The sequence below is a fragment of the Radiomyces spectabilis genome (assembly GCF_025331425.1).
Source record: "Radiomyces spectabilis strain NRRL 2753 chromosome Unknown BYT42scaffold_5, whole genome shotgun sequence".
Classification (NCBI taxonomy): Eukaryota; Fungi; Mucoromycota; class Mucoromycetes; order Mucorales; family Radiomycetaceae; genus Radiomyces; species Radiomyces spectabilis.
The window spans coordinates 969,189-986,278 of record NW_026251930.1 but is presented as its reverse complement, the minus strand read 5'-3'; the positions used below and the strand labels follow the sequence as shown (position 1 = coordinate 986,278).

At 44.3% G+C, this 17,090-nt stretch overlaps 5 protein-coding genes across 5 annotated transcripts; 3 read left to right on the top strand and 2 right to left on the bottom strand.

Moving 5' to 3' along the window:
* Positions 1-597: 597 nt before the first annotated feature.
* BYT42DRAFT_494104 (SNF2 family N-terminal domain-containing protein) lies at positions 598-3,296 on the bottom strand (the record flags this gene model as incomplete). Its single annotated transcript, XM_051564273.1, has 11 exons — positions 598-1,349; positions 1,413-1,494; positions 1,563-1,739; positions 1,802-1,998; positions 2,065-2,095; positions 2,172-2,271; positions 2,346-2,414; positions 2,489-2,548; positions 2,604-2,691; positions 2,766-3,000; positions 3,063-3,296. The coding sequence occupies 11 exons, from the start codon at positions 3,294-3,296 to the stop codon at positions 598-600; spliced, it is 2,025 nt and encodes a 674-aa protein (XP_051424502.1).
* Positions 3,297-4,855: 1,559 nt separating this feature from the next.
* On the top strand, positions 4,856-6,450 carry BYT42DRAFT_298007 (uncharacterized protein). Its single transcript, XM_051562897.1, has 4 exons — positions 4,856-5,710; positions 5,774-5,786; positions 6,104-6,167; positions 6,255-6,450. Exons 1-4 carry the CDS (start codon positions 5,244-5,246, stop codon positions 6,290-6,292), a joined length of 582 nt encoding a protein of 193 aa, XP_051424501.1. The 5' UTR covers positions 4,856-5,243; the 3' UTR covers positions 6,293-6,450.
* Positions 6,241-7,059, top strand: BYT42DRAFT_565711 (uncharacterized protein). The gene is made up of 2 exons (XM_051567890.1): positions 6,241-6,531; positions 6,621-7,059. The coding sequence occupies exons 1-2, from the start codon at positions 6,310-6,312 to the stop codon at positions 6,873-6,875; spliced, it is 477 nt and encodes a 158-aa protein (XP_051424500.1). The 5' UTR covers positions 6,241-6,309; the 3' UTR covers positions 6,876-7,059.
* A 41-nt stretch (positions 7,060-7,100) lies between these two features.
* BYT42DRAFT_565707 (uncharacterized protein) lies at positions 7,101-9,465 on the bottom strand. The gene is made up of 7 exons (XM_051567889.1): positions 9,215-9,465; positions 8,451-8,695; positions 8,184-8,365; positions 8,007-8,117; positions 7,836-7,920; positions 7,309-7,747; positions 7,101-7,233 (listed from the first exon to the last, which is right to left on the bottom strand). The coding sequence occupies exons 1-6, from the start codon at positions 9,350-9,352 to the stop codon at positions 7,429-7,431; spliced, it is 1,080 nt and encodes a 359-aa protein (XP_051424499.1). The 5' UTR covers positions 9,353-9,465; the 3' UTR covers positions 7,101-7,233; positions 7,309-7,428.
* Positions 9,466-9,989: 524 nt separating this feature from the next.
* On the top strand, positions 9,990-17,040 carry BYT42DRAFT_613016 (uncharacterized protein; the record flags this gene model as incomplete). Its single annotated transcript, XM_051571692.1, has 21 exons — positions 9,990-10,173; positions 10,254-10,296; positions 10,380-10,605; positions 10,673-11,295; positions 11,408-11,554; positions 11,617-11,905; positions 11,979-12,163; positions 12,233-12,916; positions 12,979-13,172; positions 13,260-14,290; positions 14,366-14,554; positions 14,611-14,784; positions 14,853-14,958; positions 15,019-15,160; positions 15,225-15,443; positions 15,514-15,797; positions 15,873-16,067; positions 16,141-16,434; positions 16,504-16,651; positions 16,711-16,837; positions 16,900-17,040. The coding sequence occupies 21 exons, from the start codon at positions 9,990-9,992 to the stop codon at positions 17,038-17,040; spliced, it is 5,625 nt and encodes a 1,874-aa protein (XP_051424498.1).
* Positions 17,041-17,090: the final 50 nt, after the last annotated feature.

Below are 17,090 nucleotides of genomic sequence, written 5' to 3'. Positions count from 1 at the left end.
TGACCGATGTCGCCATTCATCAATGATTGGTTGATTCGTGTATGGCGACAATTTCTAGTACACGATGCTCATCCTCTAATGATAACATCGCTCCTCCAATCCACTCATCGCATTTTAGGTTTATCACTAAGCTGTGCCATCACTTCTTCAAGCCACAGGCGTTACATTGATGATACCTCCCAATCCAAACGGAAATTCTAAGTTTACAGTATACTGCATTGCCAGAAGTATCAGGCTGAAGCGATAATAAGGATTGCAGTCAAAGTTCTACCATCTTACTCTCCAGAGGTTTAAATAAAATGATACGAAATTTATACATGTTTATTTTTTCCATTGATGGCTGTCTTGCTTTTTATCAGGGTAAACAGCTTTATAAAGAGATAAGGGAATCGATTCAATAAAAGAGCACATATTTTTCAATGAAATGATTTGTCAAGGATGAAAGATGAAATGTAAAGTATAAAACACACGACGAAAGTGAAAAAAGGAGGGAAAGGATGGAAAGGAAGGGCCGTGGAAGAAATATTTTGGAGATAGTGAGATAAGCGGTGAAATAGGGGAAGCAATGTAAATAATAAAGTCCAAGGAAGAAAAAACTTAATCATCATCATCATCACCACGAAGAGTGCCACCACGGAACAGGTACAACATTTCGTTGAGACCCAAGCGACCCAACGGCCGACCGGTGCCTTCGCCCAGTGCACCGTCGCACAACGCCTGCTTCTTCTTTTGGAGTTCAAGGATGCGATCTTCGACAGTATCAGTGATAAAGATACGATGCACTTCTACCGGTTTGGTCTGTCCAATACGATGCACACGATCGATGGCTTGATTTTCCAACGCCGGATTCCACCAGATATCCATCATCACCACTCGGTTGGCCACCGTCAAATTCAATCCCAACGAGCCACATTTGGTCGACACCAAAAGCACCGTCACTTCCGGGTTTGCAAAGAAGCAGGCCAATGCTGCATCTCGCTGCTTGACGTTCATGGAGCCGTCGTAACGAACAGTTTTGTAACCTTTTTGCTTCAGCGCAGTCTCGACGATATCCAGCATCCCCATGAACTGAGAGAACACAATGGTTTTATCTTGGCCACCCGTAGTCTCATGCGTTTCTTGGAGAATCTCCAGAAGCTTATCGATCTTGGCACTCGACAGGAACTCTTTGGCACGACTAATAGCCGCCGCAGTTTCTTCTGTCACTGAATTATCCTTGACAAAAGTGTTATATAAATCGCGCGCATGCACCTTGAGAAAAGCTTCCAGCGAGGTCACACATTCCCGATCCAAAGGACCACGACATTGTGGACAGCGTTTCACAAGCCCATCCGCCGTATTGATATAATCTGAATCGACCGTTAATGCATCTAGTTCCACTGAAAATCTATTTTTTTCCCTCGAGTACTTACTGAATAAACATTCACGGCACAGAATATGGCCACATCCTGCTATGATTTGAGCTTGGTCCGCCATATCCATACAAATAGGACACTAACAGAAGAAAATGGAAAATTGATCAATACAAAGAAGTATGGTAATATAAATAGTAGAGAACTTACTTCAATGTCGCTAAAGTTCGTATTTTCATGCAAGAGACGGTTCACTACGGTGGATGTCATGGTTCTGGCAATCTTTTCTTTTTTGCATTCCGACTCTTCTTCCTCGTCCGGGTTCTCCTTCAATGTGAGAGAAGGATGCAGACACGCTTGACGCAGACGAAGTAAAAGAACCAGTACCTAGAATGAACTCCAATAATAAGTTGACTTGCTACAGGAAATTTGCGCCTTTTTATCCTTACCGAAGAATAATTCTTCATGACGGTACCCGCTTCCAAGTACTTGTTGAATCGAGCTTGGGCTTTGCTGTTGATATATTCGTAGAATTGGCGCTCGTCGGGCGAAAAGTCAATGTGAGTAAAGTGCACCGTTCGTTCGGGGAGTTGCAAGATAGGCTTGCCATTGATCTTTGCTTGCTTGGATCGTCGAAGAGAGATAGCTAAATGAGAAAAAAACAAGTGAGTCACACTGGAATCATCTTGGAAACCATATCTCTGATGATTACCTTTGAGCAGAATTTGCACCTTTTTAAGAGCCTGCCAAAATAAAATAAAAAGTAGGGCAAGTCAGTACTGTATGTTAATGCACCAGCTGCGGCACCGTTTGACTTACTCTCTTATGTAGACCTTGCCTCATAGGCTTGCTGATTTCTTCACGGAATTCATCCCATTCGCAATAGGGCCTGATACGCAAGAACTTGATCAACGAAAATCTAGTGAAAATGCGCAACATAATATAAGACTTGACATGTCCCTGAATTGACTCGTATATCGTCATGACACTTACAATTCTTCAATCTTATTCTGGATAGGTGTTGCGGTCAGACACCATCGATATTGCGCATCAACAAGACAACTAAAAAAAATCAATGCATCAGTATCCACCACTGCTCCGATCGATTGACCGCTATCCATTTTTGATGGACTTACCATGATCGGGCCATACTAGTGGCTTTGTTCTTGATGACGTGAGCTTCATCCAAAATGACTCTGGAGACAATATATGAGCAGCAGAGCTTTTAGCGTGAAAATAATTCAAACTTACCGATGCCATTTTAATTTAGCGAGAGGACCAGTATATGTGTCATTCTTGCCATAGTCCTGTATTAATACATGATAGGACGAGATGACCACTAAGAGAGCCGAGTGTCAGTCAATCCAAATTCTGAACCTATGCACCACACCCATAAGAATGGTCAAAACTTACCATCATAGGCAAGTAACTTGCGTGGATCCGAGGGACGGCTAGTTCCGTGATAAACGAGAACGGATAAGGGTGGATTTGTCTTTGTATAGATTTCGCGCTGCCATTGTGAGATTAGGGATACAGGACAAATGACCAGCGTGCCTTTCGTTTTTGTTTTTTCACCACTCGACGAGGCTTCGGTGAGTGTCGCCGGATCACAAGGTCGTTCTTTGATGAGCGCAATCGCTTGCAAAGTCTAATCGTCAAGAGAGGCCATCAGTTAACCACGGCAAGATAGCCCCATTTTTTTTAACCTACCTTGCCTAGACCCATGTCATCTGACAAGATGCCGCCTTTGTTGGATGAAGCTTCTTGTCGTTTCATCCAATTGACACCAATCACTTGGTGCTCCATCAACAGAGTGGTAAGGCCTTCTGAGACGGGTTGTTTCGCCTCTGCAAGCACTTGTTCATCATCGCAAACATTGGCTAACAATGCGCGCAGCTCGGCTTCCGATTGACCAGGATCCAGAGGACGTTCATAGTCTGGCATTGGAAATCCCTTGTAGCGGTTCACTGCAGGAACGCCATACCGTTCGTACATGCGCATGCGTTCGTTGTGCTGTTGTTGTAAGTGAATATCACCGAGGAAGGAGGCGAAAAATCCTGGCATTTCTTCTTCGCTCAGCATATTCGCATCCTCTTCCTCCTCATCGAGACTGTCATCCACCAGCGTGATTCGGTTCAATGCAGAATTGAAGGAAAGTTGGGGTCGGAAAGACGCTGGTAAGCCGTCCAAATCAATGGGTTCATAAGAAGAACCTCTTTCAAACAAGGCGTCTTCTTCCGTCAAGTCAATAAGATCAGAGTCAGAGTCGACGAGGACCGCTGGCTGTTTGCCGCGATTTCTGTTGGGCAAAGATGCCGCATTGGACGATGATGCCGTCGGTATAGAGAAGCCGATGCCGGAGCTGGAACTGGCGCTGGCGCTGGAAGAAGCTGCGGCAGGTCGAATCTCCTGCAAACGAGGGCGTTTGGGGAAGTGCTGGTTGTTTGCACGGACGAGTGTAGGTTGTGTGACTGGATATGAGGCGGGCATGGCATTGTTGAGAGTGGATGGAGCAGAGAGGGCGTTGTTGATACTGGGGTTAGTGCTCAAGCTGGGTCCGTTACTTGACAGCCGAGCTTCCTGGTCAAACTGGGCCTGTATTTGTTGAGCTAATTCCAAATCACGCTTGGTGGAGCGTTCCAATTCTTCAACAATGTCCTTTTGTGCTAGTAATTCGTCGCGATTGATACCCAGTGAAGCTAGTGTTTCTTCTGAAAGCCCTGCTTCAGCAAAAAAGGCACGTAAATCGGCTTCGTGATCGTTGTTGGATGGACCTTCTCCAGCTGCAGAACTTTCGCCTGCTGCAACTGGTTGCGTCAAATCGCATACATAGTCATCGCCAATGTCATCGTCGTCGTCGTAGTTGTCTGTGGTGGTGCGACCGGCTGCTCCCTGCTGAGCTGTGATATCGTGATCACCGTCAAACGATGCTTCGTCGTTGTCTCTTGACCGTTTTCTCGACTCTTCCGCAGCGTCCAAATCCCACAGTGAGATATTTTCCTTTTGGTCTACACTCATTGCAGGTGCCATGGGAGGATTCCAGGTGCCAAGATATTGTAAAGAGATAAGGGGCACACTGAAATTCTTGGAAAAAATAAAAAAAAAATCAGAGACAAACTCACACGTTGGCTCAGTGGCTTCATGGTCACTGAAACCATCGCTGGTTTTTTTTCGAATTCCGCTTGTCCTCAACGAATTGCGTCCCTCACTATCGCTATAAAATAGGGACTCTTCAGGGATAAAGAAAATTTCATTGAATGTGTGTCAAAAGCAAACACTGTGAATCTCAAGGTACACATCCAAGCCTCCCATAGGCCGCGATATTGATCTCCTCTGTTTTTCATATCATCTTATTATTGAATGCCCGAGAAATAGGCTCATTGGTGATGAATGAATCAATTTACAAGCAGTAAAACCTTCAAAGAGAAAATGATCATTGTAAAAATGGGAATCGGTTATGTATATTTCGTCGAAAATGAAAGAATAAGATCAAACAGGAGATAACCATGGCAAATCAGACAGAATCAAGGGCTGAAGTCTTCTGGCTGAATGGAAAAATAATGAAGCGAGGACCAAGATGGTTTCCCGACTCTTTGAAAAAGAGACAAACAAAGTGCTACTGGTTGAGTGGGACAAAGTGACCGTGAACGGTTGCCACTTTATCACAGCCTCATTAGTTGAATCTTGTAGGTGCTGTTGTTGTTTGCTGACTGGCTGACTGCGGATGGCTGTGAAACTCGGTTCAATGCATTTATCCGATCCACCGTCGACAAGAAGATGGGTACTGCAAGCTGCCATCACTCATTCATAGACAGCAGCGATGTCGGCGGCCCATATAAAAACTAGTTTACTTGAAGTCCCGGTTTCCTAGCGATAAGACTGTACATTAACATGAAACTAATCGCTGTGGGTCTACCTTTGTTGGTAACAACGAATGCAAAACGCGATAGGTATGCGTCACGACATCCTCTATGGGGTGGCCCCCCAAAATCGTTTATTCCTTACACGGTTGGAACATGGATAAAACATTCCCAGGAAAATAAAGTCATTCTATTGCAGCCACAAATACGCTGGGTCATCTGGAACCATTCAAGATTTGTGTATGTTTATGGACCGCCTGTTTTTTTTAGTAACGAAAAAAAAAAAAAAAATTCAAGCCTATGTACCGTAGCATTGTTGTTTTTACTTGTTCTCGGTATTGGTTGCCTTGTTTATTTCTTCCGGTTTATGCAAGAAGAAACTTTGGTGATCGGACATCTGTTAAGTGTACGTAGTACACAATTCGCCATCACAACCCGAAAAAAAAGCAAAGAAAAAAGTTACGGTTGCACATTTTCATTCAGACAATGGCATATGATGTGGGTTCACAGAAACGAATGGAAGCTATATGACGCTCATTAACCAAAAACTACCAAAAAAAGGAGTGGCCTTTTTGTAAGCGAGAGATGACTATAGTAGATAGTAACAAACAAGCAGAATGCAAAACCCATTTATCAGAAGCGATTTCAAAGTGCATGCAGAGGTATTTGTAACTGGCACTGGACGGTTTATAAAGTGACGATGAGACTGCATTTACCATGGAGAGCACTACTGCGACGCATGATTTCAAGATGTCATGGTTACTCAAAACATGCACATAGAGTTGGCAAGAATGATCACAAATTTTACCTTTGTGATCACGTTGTGGCACCTTTTTTTTTCCTTCTTCTTTTCTCTTTGTTTTGACAGTCTTTTACTAATACAAGCAGCAGTCATTTAGAAACCTGCAAATGACATCTGCTGACATCAAAGTAAATCCTTCTCGATCACTAGCACGTAATGCCACAACAAGTTTCACATATATATATAGGCGTATGATTCGACCTTGATTTTTTTTCTCTCCATCATTTACCACCTTCATAGTCTATTTCTCTGTCAACCCACACTCTAACCACTTGTAATCTGCTATTCACTGATCATGGACATTCAATCCAAGAATGGTTATACCGTGAACTCGTTTGTTCGTGAATCTCACGTTCGTCTTACCTGGATTGCCTTCTTCACTCTGTGGGTTCTTTGGGGCCTGGTCTACTTCTTACGCCACGCTTTATCGTGCTGCAAGGACAAAGGCACCGCGGCAGCTGAAGACGCCGAAGCCGGTGAAAGTAAAGCCAAGGAATCAAAACATCACAAAATTGGGGTAAGGAAACTAACAATTGGACCTGTGTGCCTCATTGTGCGTGCGTCTGCATCGAGTTGTCTGACATATTTGTTTGTCTATCTTTCTAGGACCGACTTGCTAATGCACATCGGGTGCTTTTCGAGAATACTCTGCTTCTGTTGTCTGTTCTCGTGCTCAACACATTGGGTGCTGGTTCGACGCGTGCTGTGCTTATTCTGACTTGGATTTACTTTGGTTTCACCGTTATCCATGCCTTTACTGAAATTGGTGTCGATCATCATTTCGTTCGTCTCTTCTTCAACCTGGTGTTCTACGGTATTACCCTTGCTATTGGTGGTCTTGCCTTTAGCCACGGATGGTAGACCGTTAAGCCTATGTTAAGTTACTTCCATGCTATATTTTCATGGATATCTGTACGAACATTACTTTCTTAATTTTTCTTTGCTCTGAAAAGGCGATGTTCTTAATCATAATCTATTTGTCTCGGTCCACATGGACTCCAATTTCTTACATAAAGTTTTTAATGTTTACTATTTTACTCGAAACGAAAAGATTTTTTTTTTTTTTTTTTTTTTTTTTTTACATTGCTCTCACTTGGTTTATCAGCCGCATCAGTTGCATCATCTGTGGATGGATGCTTATTAATGACTTGGAAGCCGCGCGATCCGATCGGGAAGTTGGATTGAAACTCCGTTGAATGTGTTCTCAGTTTCATGCAGCCTGCCGCATTTTTTAGAGTCATGAACAACTTTTTATGAAATACGCCATGCCGACACAATTGTACTTGGAACAGACCATATGCCAGTACGATCACGCGACATTTTGTCGTTTGCTTTTCTTTCCGCAGATGTTGGAGAAGGAGGCGCCAATTTCTTTTTTGATGAGGTTTATTTTGTTTATCGGCAAAGATGATTTTTATAAGTTCATGTTTTGTCCGGCGTTGTAATATTGTTGATGCTGATAATATTGTTCCCACCCTTCATGACCTGTACCGGCCCCGGGAGCGGGCGCTCTCATCGTTTGTGGATCGTACGCTGTGGTAGGCTGAACCCAGTTTTGTTGAGCATAAGGTCCGGCAGCATAGTTGTACGATGCGTAAGGGTCTCCTCCGTATGGGGTATTGTTGTTGTTAGCCATGCGATCTTTTCCCCATGACAGTTTAGCAGGCCGACCGCCAATTTGAAATCCTTGAAGTGCAAAAATCGCCGCTGACGCGTTTGCATGTGTATCCATTCTGTCCCGGTCATCAAATAACGGGTTACCCATCGCACGTCAGTATGGAGGTTCATCCATCCAGTGATTTTATCTCAAGTTATGCTTACTTTACAAAAGCGAATCCGCGGTCGGTCTGTAAGCGAATATCGGTGACATAACCGTATTGCTGGAAGTAGGGAGCAATATCTTGTTCTGTTTTCGTAAACCAAAATATCCGTCAATCATCATTGTCATCGATAGCCGTTCTGCCATGGCTGTGCCCTACGAAACGATCTTACGTGTGATGCCGTGAGGTAAGTTACCAATGTAAACAGTAGTCTGATAGGGAGGGGTTTGGGCAAAGATTTGTTCATAGGTCATATTCGGTGCTATTACAGATGGATAGCCTTCTAAAATAGAGACGTCACGTCAGACTTTGCGCCATCCAGGTTGTGTTGGCAAACAGATATACTTACGTTGGGTGTTATTACTGGTGTTATTCTTTTGGTTTGCCCAATTGCAGCGAATAGCTCGAGATCCCAGCCATTCACCGTTCATGGTGGCAATGGCTTGCTCCGCATCGGTTTTATCACGAAAAGCGACAAAGCCAAAGCCTCTCGATTTTCCTGTCGTCTGATCCCACATCACTCGCGCCTCTCTAAGAAATTGAAAACATAAGGTCATTGAATAAGCTTCATCCAAAGTGATGACCCAAGCCAAACTTCACAGCAAACAACACGTACGACATTGTCTTGAAAGGTCGAAAAGCCTTACTTAACACTTCATCATTGACTTCCGCACTAAGATCTCCAACAAAAATGTGAAAATGATTACTTGTATCTTCTTTCTGATTGGACCCTTGGGTAGCCCAGTTCACACGGATTTCTTGACCAAACACCGTTCGTCCCGTCATGGATTGCAATGCCTGATCAGCCGCTTGATGTTCGCTGAACTCCACAAACCCATAGTTGAGCCCTCCGTGCGTGAACTAGACACATACACACAAAAGAAAAGAATCCAAAGGCACATTAGTATTTCCTCTTGAAAAGATTGCAATGCTTCACCAGAGAAGAGGATCCATTCTTTTTTCTTAGAGGCGTCTCGCTTTTCTCTTTTGATTTTCATGCCCTCTTTTCTCCTTTGTCATCCAACCGTTTCTGATATAGCTCTTTTTTTTTTTTTTTTTTTTTTTTTTTTGGTTGTTGTTCCTTTTTTTTTCTCGTAACTTTGTCACGGAAGCTCTGTCGACAATCACAGGTGGTCTATTGGTGTTCAACGTCTCGAGTATCAAAAAGACAGGATCGCGTCCTCAACAAGACAGAGAACAACATCACTACGTTGGCAGTTTTCGATGAACGGTATGACCTTATTTTCTTTCCCGAGGCCCAAAGCCCGACGTTTTGTCCTGTATCTGGACACCATATTTCCCTTTTCACTTGTGCTCCTTGTTCATTGAATGGATCCTGCACTGGCCAGTGTGACAGCTGATAGATGAACGGATACTTACGTTGCGATCTTGAATGATTTTCACATTATCAACGGGAGCGACCACGGAGAAAATCTGTGAAAGCATTTCATCGGTGACTCGAGGATCGAGATTGCCAACGTATAGAGATTTGCACGTTTCGTTGGATGCTTGTGCCATGGTATTAAAAGTGACAGACTTGTCAGACTACAACCGAAAAAACTTATGAGAAGAAAAAAAAGACCACACCGATAGAAACGGGTTTTGGGGAACGAGTCCCGAACTGAAAAAAATTTGACGTCACATTTTCCTTCACGTCATTTATTGAGCGGTTTTTTTGGAGGCAGGATCTTCGCAAGAGAGCCCACTGCCAAAAATCAGGGCCTAGTTGCTGCAAGTTTCTGTTGTTTCATGATGATGCATGTTATCCAGCTCCCTAATGGTTTTCATTGTTATCAACCGAGCAGATCCAAGTTTATTCTTGATGATCTCCAGGGCCCATCAATGCGACCCGCTTCGGTCACCCTCTTATCTTGTCACGGTGATAAAAAGGAAAAATGCACTATTTGGGAAAGTTCAGAGTCGCTTCAATTTTCGGACTGCTTTATAGCTATCCAAGCGGAACACGCTCTGAGTTATCACCGTTTTTGTCTTTGGCTCCACCCACCGATACACAGACACTGTAACCCCGCCCAACTCTTTTTTTTTTCATATCGGTTTCCTTTTTCTTTTCTTTTTCCCTTTCGCTGTTGAGTGCTGGTGAACCTTTCATTGTATTAATCTGGGTCAATAACTGAGGAAGGAAACAGATATCAGTATGGCGACTCCTCCCACCACGGTTTCGTCGTCGTCTTCTCCTGCGCGCAACTCGATACAAAGCGTCTCTTCCTCTTCCGTCACATCAAGTGCTGTTTTCGTTATTAATGCTCTTGAAAAGATTGCCAATGCAAAGGAAGCAAGGAAAAACAAAAACTTGAAAGAAGCAGTTCAGAATGCTCAAAGTAAGTGCCTTGTCACCCGTTCATCATACGTTCGCTTTTCTTTTTCTACAACATGAAGCACTTAACCAGCCGTTGCTTAGCTATGCTGAAAAACGATGAAGCACCTCCGGCAGGACAAACCCGGTACGTTGCCCAGTGGAATTCTTGGTCTAATTTTCTTTTTGTTCAGGAACCACCCAACTCACTGATGCTCTTTGATGCTGTAGATCCACGGTTATTCTGACCGCTTTACAATTGGCCATTGAAACTCATTCAGCACCACTCATGACCATTTCACTCGATTGTCTTGGTAAATTTATTACCTATAATTACCTCGGTGACATGGAAAACGAGGTGGCCCAGATTCAAGTCATGGAAAAAGTCGTTGACAGTATCTGTGATTGCTTCATCGGTGAAGAAACCGACGAAAAGGTCCAATTGCAGATTATCAAGGTAAAAGCCAATCAAAAGTTAATAAATCGTCAAGCGACATGCTATTCACTGTTAGCGACTGTATTAGGCACTGTTGGATGCGGTGTATTCATCTAGCAACCCGTTGCATCAGTCGTCCCTATTGAAAGCGGTCAGGACCACCTATAATATTTTCTTACTGTCTCGAAATTCCGCTAATCAGAACGTTGCGCAAGTCACTTTAACCCAAATGGTCGATCACATCTTTCGCAGAATCAAGATTTACCCGCTTCAATCCTCCCACGCTTCACGAAGTTCATCCTCGTTGAATAATCTATCTGCAACACCCACCTCCACCACCAATTTAAGCACAGCCGTCACTTCTCCTTCTGAAAATGGTGGTCACTCCAGCTCTACCGGCAATTCAGCCGATCCTTCCGCCCTCGAGGTCGAGGCCGATGATTATCAGCAACAAATGATTACCGAAGCCAGTATAGCACGCAGCGAAATTGATAAACGACTTCCAGTCGGCCGAGTGAAGAATAACTCTGAGGATTTCCTGAACGATACCGCCAATGTGTTCCAAGATGAAGCCGTTGGAGAAACAACCTCGGCTGCAGCGCAAGACACCCGTACGCAACCCGTTAATCCAACCTCCGAACCTTCCACCGACGATCATTCACCAGCAACCGATGCAGACCGCGACACCGCCACTCCGGATGTGAATGCACCGTACGTATACTGACAAAAAAAAATAATCATCATCGCGTTGTTTTATGGGGTTATTCATGCAAAAAAAAAAAAAAAAAAAAAAAAAAAAAAAAACCATGGTTGTGCGTTACAGGGAGCCTTCCGAGAGCCAATCTTCCTTTGAGAACGAACGGGTGCAGGTCACCGACGCAGAGACAGAGGCCGATTACTATATCAAGGACGCCATTCTAGTTTTTCGAGCTCTTTGTCGGTTGTCCAAGAAAGCCAATGCATCGGAATGGTAAGTTTTTCTTCGTTTATCCGTGGATTTCATTCACCCACCACTCATATTTTGATCCAAAGGAGCAACGATATGCGATCTTATTCCATGCGGTCCAAGTTGCTTTCACTGCATTTGATTTTGACCATCCTTACCTCGCATATGGATGTTTTCACGTCATCAGCCATTGTATTCTCTGCTCCCGCACAAAATGGCGCTGTTCACCACCGTGTGAACCCATTTATACAAGAAGTAAAGCAATACCTTTGTCCCAGTCTGGCACGCAACGCCTTTTCCATGGTACCGCAGATTTCCGAAATCACTTTTGAAATCTTGTGGAAGGTCATCCAAGGGTTGCGCTTGTTCCTGAAAGTAAGTATTGATTTGTGATCCGAGCATGATGAGTTAATATAGTTGATGATGAACCTTTCAAATGATTATGCAGAAAGAGGTCGAGGTGATTTTCAAGGAAATCTTTCTTCGCATTCTTGAAATGCGCAACGCTTCGTATCAGCAAAAATTCTCCATTCTCAAGATTGTGTACCGGATATGCAGTGATCCTCAATCGCTCGTGGATATCTACTTAAATTATGATTGTGACCGACAGGCCCTAGATAATATCTATGAGAGGTAAGATTTTGGCAGGATCTGGAAGGGGTCTCGTCAGAAAAAAAAGATTAATGGCCTCCTTTTATTTAGACTTGTCAATGTACTCTCCAAAATTACGACATCTCATACGGCACCCGGTAGCGCCAAAGATCACGAAAGTCATTCGATGCCGGACGGATTGAATGTGCAACACGGTCTTCACGCTTCGTCCGTGGTCATTCCTCCTCCTTTGACCACCGCCAACGTGCAATCCAATGAAAAGAACAATACACTGAATATGAACATGCCCGAGTCTGCGATCAAGTTCAAATCCTTGGAATCCTTGGTCGCCGTGCTTCAATCGCTGGTCACTTGGTACACTAAAGATTCGGTCAGCGTATCAGCGGATTCGCAAAGCGAGGATGAAGGCAACACGCCACGAGACAGTGAAGATGCCAGCAGTCGTCACCGAGGATCCATTGACAAATTTACCGCTCACAGCAATTCTTCCGTTCCTCGTCTTTCTCCTGCCGCATCGTCGGGTGCCATCAACGGGACCAGTAGCGGTTCGGCCACCCCTCGATTGGACGATCCCGAACAATTTGAAAATCTCAAGCACCGAAAACAGCTGTTGCAAAAAGGCATTCAACAGTTTAACTGGAAACCTAAAAAGGGTTTGCAAATGCTGGAAAGAGGAGGCTTTATTCAACTCGACAATCCACAAAATGTCGCTCAATTCCTTTTCAACACCGAAGGCATCAACAAATCGGTATTGGGAGATTATCTGGGAGAAGGGTAGGTGGAGGGAAAAAGAAAGAATTGAGTGACCTCACCCCATACTCATCCGCTCCTTATAGAGATCCGCAAAATATTGCCATCATGCACGCTTTTGTCGATGAAATGGATCTCAGCAATATGGTCTTTACCGATGCTTTGCGCCACTTTCTCCAAGGATTCCGTTTACCGGGTGAGGCTCAGAAAATTGATCGTTTCATGTTGAAATTTGCCGAACGATACGTCCACGGTAATCCGGGCGTGTTTGCCAATGCAGGTAGGTTATCGAGAAAAATATGAGCCATCAAATTTGGTCCGTTCATCATCAACTGCATCATATGCTGATCTTTTTTATCGTTTTCAGAAACGGCCTATATGCTGGCCTTCTCTGTGATCATGCTGAATACGGATCAACATAGTCCGCACGTCAAGAGACGCATGACGTTGAATGACTTTATCAAAAACAATCGAGGTCTGGATGATGGCGCGGATATTCCCACGGAATTGCTGGAGACGCTTTTCAACGATATTGTCAATAACGAGATCAAGATGAATGATGAAGTGGAAGCGGAATCGGCCTTGGTCACCGCTCCCGGTGGTGTGAGCGTGTTAGGCATTACAGGTTTACAAAACGCGTTGGTCAGTGCAGGCATTGCTCGCGATGTGAAACGAGAAGCTTATCAAGCGGCCACGGAAGAAATGGGATCAAAAACGGAAGCCATGTTCAAAAATATGCTGGCCAGTCGACGCCGTGCCGGCGAAAACGAGACCATCACCTTTTACAGTGCGTCTCATGTGGAGCATGTACGACCCATGTTTGAAGTGGCATGGATGGCATTTTTAGCCGGTATTTCTGGTCCGCTTCAGGAATCCGACGACCTTGAAACCGTGCAACTGTGCTTGCAAGGATTCAAGTACGCGATCCGCGTGATCTGCTTGTTCCGTACCCTCCAATCCGAAGACGTCGAACTTCAGCGGGATGCGTTTGTTACCACGTTGACCAAATTCACGTTCTTGTCCAACCTCAACGAAATGAAACCGAAAAATGTGCAGGCTATTCGTACGCTTTTGGAAATTGCCGCGGTGGATGGTAATTATCTCAAGGGAAGTTGGAAAGAGATCTTGTCCACGGTGAGTCAACTGGAACGGTTCCAGCTCATAACGAGTGGTGTCGATCAAGGCGTGACCGACGTGTCGCCACGACGACAACCGCAGCAGACTCATCAAACCACCGCCACCGAGGGATCTCGCCGCATGTCCAACATTGGAGGTCGACGAGCTGGTCGCAGTGCCACCCAGTTGTCCCTCACCGAAGAAGTCGCTTCAGCAGGTAGCTCACAATCGTTGGTGCTGGCCGCGGACAGATTATTTACAGCTACGGTGAATTTGAATGGAGTATGTTTTGACATGAACGATAGTTTTTGATCAGTGCAAGTGGATCTGACACAATGTTTGGATGGAATTTTGTAGGAAGCGATCGTTGATTTCGTACGCGCTTTATGCGATACTTCCTGGGAGGAAATTGTGTCGTCGGCACATATGGAGCATCCGCGCATGTACAGTTTACAGAAGCTGGTGGAGATTTCATATTACAACATGAACCGTATTCGTATGGAATGGTCCAATATCTGGAGTATTCTGGGCGACTACTTTAACAAGGTGGGTATCCATAGGAGCCGAATCCGCGTTGTGTCTGTGCTAAACGTCGTCACTAGGTTGGATGTCAATCCAACTTCAATGTAGCGTTCTTTGCTCTGGATTCGCTGCGACAGCTAGCCATGCAATTCTTGGAAAAAGAAGAATTGCCTCATTTCAAGTTCCAAAAGGACTTTTTGATGCCATTCCGCGATATTTTGGCCAACAATCCTGATGTGGCTATCAAGGACATGGTAAGCTGTCGTTGTATAGGATTCTCATTTGCCAAATAAGCATGTAACGCAAAGCCCTCTTGTTGTAGGTTTTACGTTGTTTATCGCAAATGATTCTTGCTCGTGCACATCATATCCGATCGGGATGGAAAACAATGCTGTCCGTGTTTGCTACTGGAGCTCGTGAAACATCTGGTAAGTCGGCAGGTGATTTAAGCGTTAACGGGAAGACAACTCACGTTTACTGTATCACAGAATCCATTGTGCATATGACCTTTGATATTGTTCGCAGTGCTACCAATGAACGCTTCGTCGACATTGTCACTAATGGTACCTTCCCGGACTACGTGTCGTGTCTCGTCGAGTTTTCAAAGAACAAGAAATTTCAAAAGATCAGGTACGACTTTTTATTGTTCTATTTTGATGGTTTGAAGGGTACGGGAAATAATGGTGTGGATCAGTTTGCCTGCTCTAGACATGATCAAGAATACGATTCCCAAAATGCTCGACATTTCCGAAAAGAACAAAACAATGGAGATCAACGATGCTCATGCCCAGTCGTCCAATGCTACCCAAACCAGCGCCTCGGGAGACGAGTTCTTAGTCAAGTTTTGGTTTGTTGTGCTCTACGGTTTGAAGGAAGTGACGATGCAAAGTGATGACGTCGAAGTGCGCAAGAGGTAATAATGCAAAAATTTGCGAATGTTTTTCTGGGTGCTCACATCTTGATGTCCTCGAATCCTTTGCCAGGTCGTTGCAATATTTATTTGAGACCTTAAAAGACTATGGGTCCACCTACAGCCCCGAATTTTGGACGACCATTTCGCGACAAATAGTGTTTCCTCTGTTCGATGATCTTCGCGCCAATTCCGCCCATCAACGTACCATGTCCCCCGAAGATCTCAGTGTCTGGCTGTCCACTACCATGATTGAAGCGCTTCGTAGTGTGGTGGATCTGTACACGTTTTACTTTGATCACATGAAAGGCATGATGCCCCACGTATTGGAACTGTTCCGTACATGCATCACACAAGGTATCTGTTACTGGAATGTTTGAATGGTTCGACTGTGACTAAATGATGCGATGCTTTATTATTTCTGTGGGTTAGACAATGATCCCTTGGCACGTATTGGGTGTGAATGCGTTCAGCAGTACATTGAAGCCAATGTCGAGAAATTCGATATTGAATGTTGGGATCGTGTGACCGATCTGTTTGTGGACTTGTTCGACAAAACTACCGCCAACGGTCTGTTTGATGATACCCAAGATTTGGTGGAAAAGGTGCGCTCGGCCACCGCTGGAGGTAAGGATACAACTTGTACCCTCTGTCTGTGTGTGTGCATGGGTAACTGATCGTCTGATCCATGGTTTATCAGCTGATCCGGGAGCTTCAAACGGCTTGGAAGTTACCAGTGATGGTGGGGCGGCCGGATTGCCACCAATCGAAATCAACAGCGAACGTCAACAAAACTTCCAACACGTTATTGTTCAGTGCGTATTGCAACTCATGTTGATCCAGACCGTCAATGATCTGCTCAGTGAAGATGCGGTCTATTGCGCCTATCCAGCTTCCCATTTGATGAAGTTGATGGGCTGTCTTGGACAGTCCTTCCATTTTGCAAAACGATTCAATATTGATAACGATCTTCGTATGGCACTCTGGCGATTCGGTAGGACGTTAATCATTTTCATCACATAATACCATGGGAGTGCTGATGATCTTGCTTCTGTGATGTTAGGTTTCATGAAGCAGTTGCCCAATCTTTTGAAACAGGAGACTTGCAGTGGTGGATGTTACGTGTCGGTATTGATGCGCATGTATGCCAATTTGGAAAACATCAGTGATCGTGATGAACAGCGGGAAGATATCGAAAACATCTTGATACCGTAAGTGTTGGAGTTTTTTTCTCGATAGTGTGCATTGACTTATGCGGTCAATTTGGCAGGTTATGCAATGAGATCTTTACTTTGTACACCGGGCTTGATCATGAAACCAAACCAAAGAACATTGCTGCCTGGACACCTGTGGTGGTTTCAATTTTGAACGGTTTATCTCAGTTACAAGATGAAGACGTAAGATGCAATCAACCATATACGACGACCGCACATGCTTATTATTTTCTTCTCCTTCATAGTTTTTGCGTCATGTACCGCAATTTTATCTGCCAGCCGTAGAACTTCTTGGTCAAGAAAGTCTGCTGCCAGAAATCCGTATTGCTCTTCGTAACCTACTAATCCGAATTGGAAAAACTTATAAAATCACTGTCCAGCCCTAATTTATAGATTTCTAGTATCTGCATTTGTACTGTTTATTTCAACTAAATCA

What these genes read in the sequence shown, in the direction of transcription:
- BYT42DRAFT_298007 (XM_051562897.1), top strand. Translation starts at nt 5,244, where the DNA reads ATGAAACTAATCGCTGTGGGTCTACCTTTGTTGGTAACAACGAATGCA. An exon ending in TCCTTCTCGATCACTAGCAC is followed by an intron (nt 6,168 to 6,254) that starts GTAATGCCACAA and finishes CCACCTTCATAG; the next exon opens with TCTATTTCTCTGTCAACCCA.
- BYT42DRAFT_565711 (XM_051567890.1), top strand. Translation starts at nt 6,310, where the DNA reads ATGGACATTCAATCCAAGAATGGTTATACCGTGAACTCGTTTGTTCGT. An exon ending in CAAAACATCACAAAATTGGG is followed by an intron (nt 6,532 to 6,620) that starts GTAAGGAAACTA and finishes CTATCTTTCTAG; the next exon opens with GACCGACTTGCTAATGCACA.
- BYT42DRAFT_565707 (XM_051567889.1), bottom strand. Translation starts at nt 9,352, where the DNA reads ATGGCACAAGCATCCAACGAAACGTGCAAATCTCTATACGTTGGCAAT. An exon ending in AAATCATTCAAGATCGCAAC is followed by an intron (nt 8,696 to 9,214) that starts GTAAGTATCCGT and finishes GTATGTGTCTAG; the next exon opens with TTCACGCACGGAGGGCTCAA. An exon ending in CGCGGATTCGCTTTTGTAAA is followed by an intron (nt 7,748 to 7,835) that starts GTAAGCATAACT and finishes TGACCGGGACAG; the next exon opens with AATGGATACACATGCAAACG.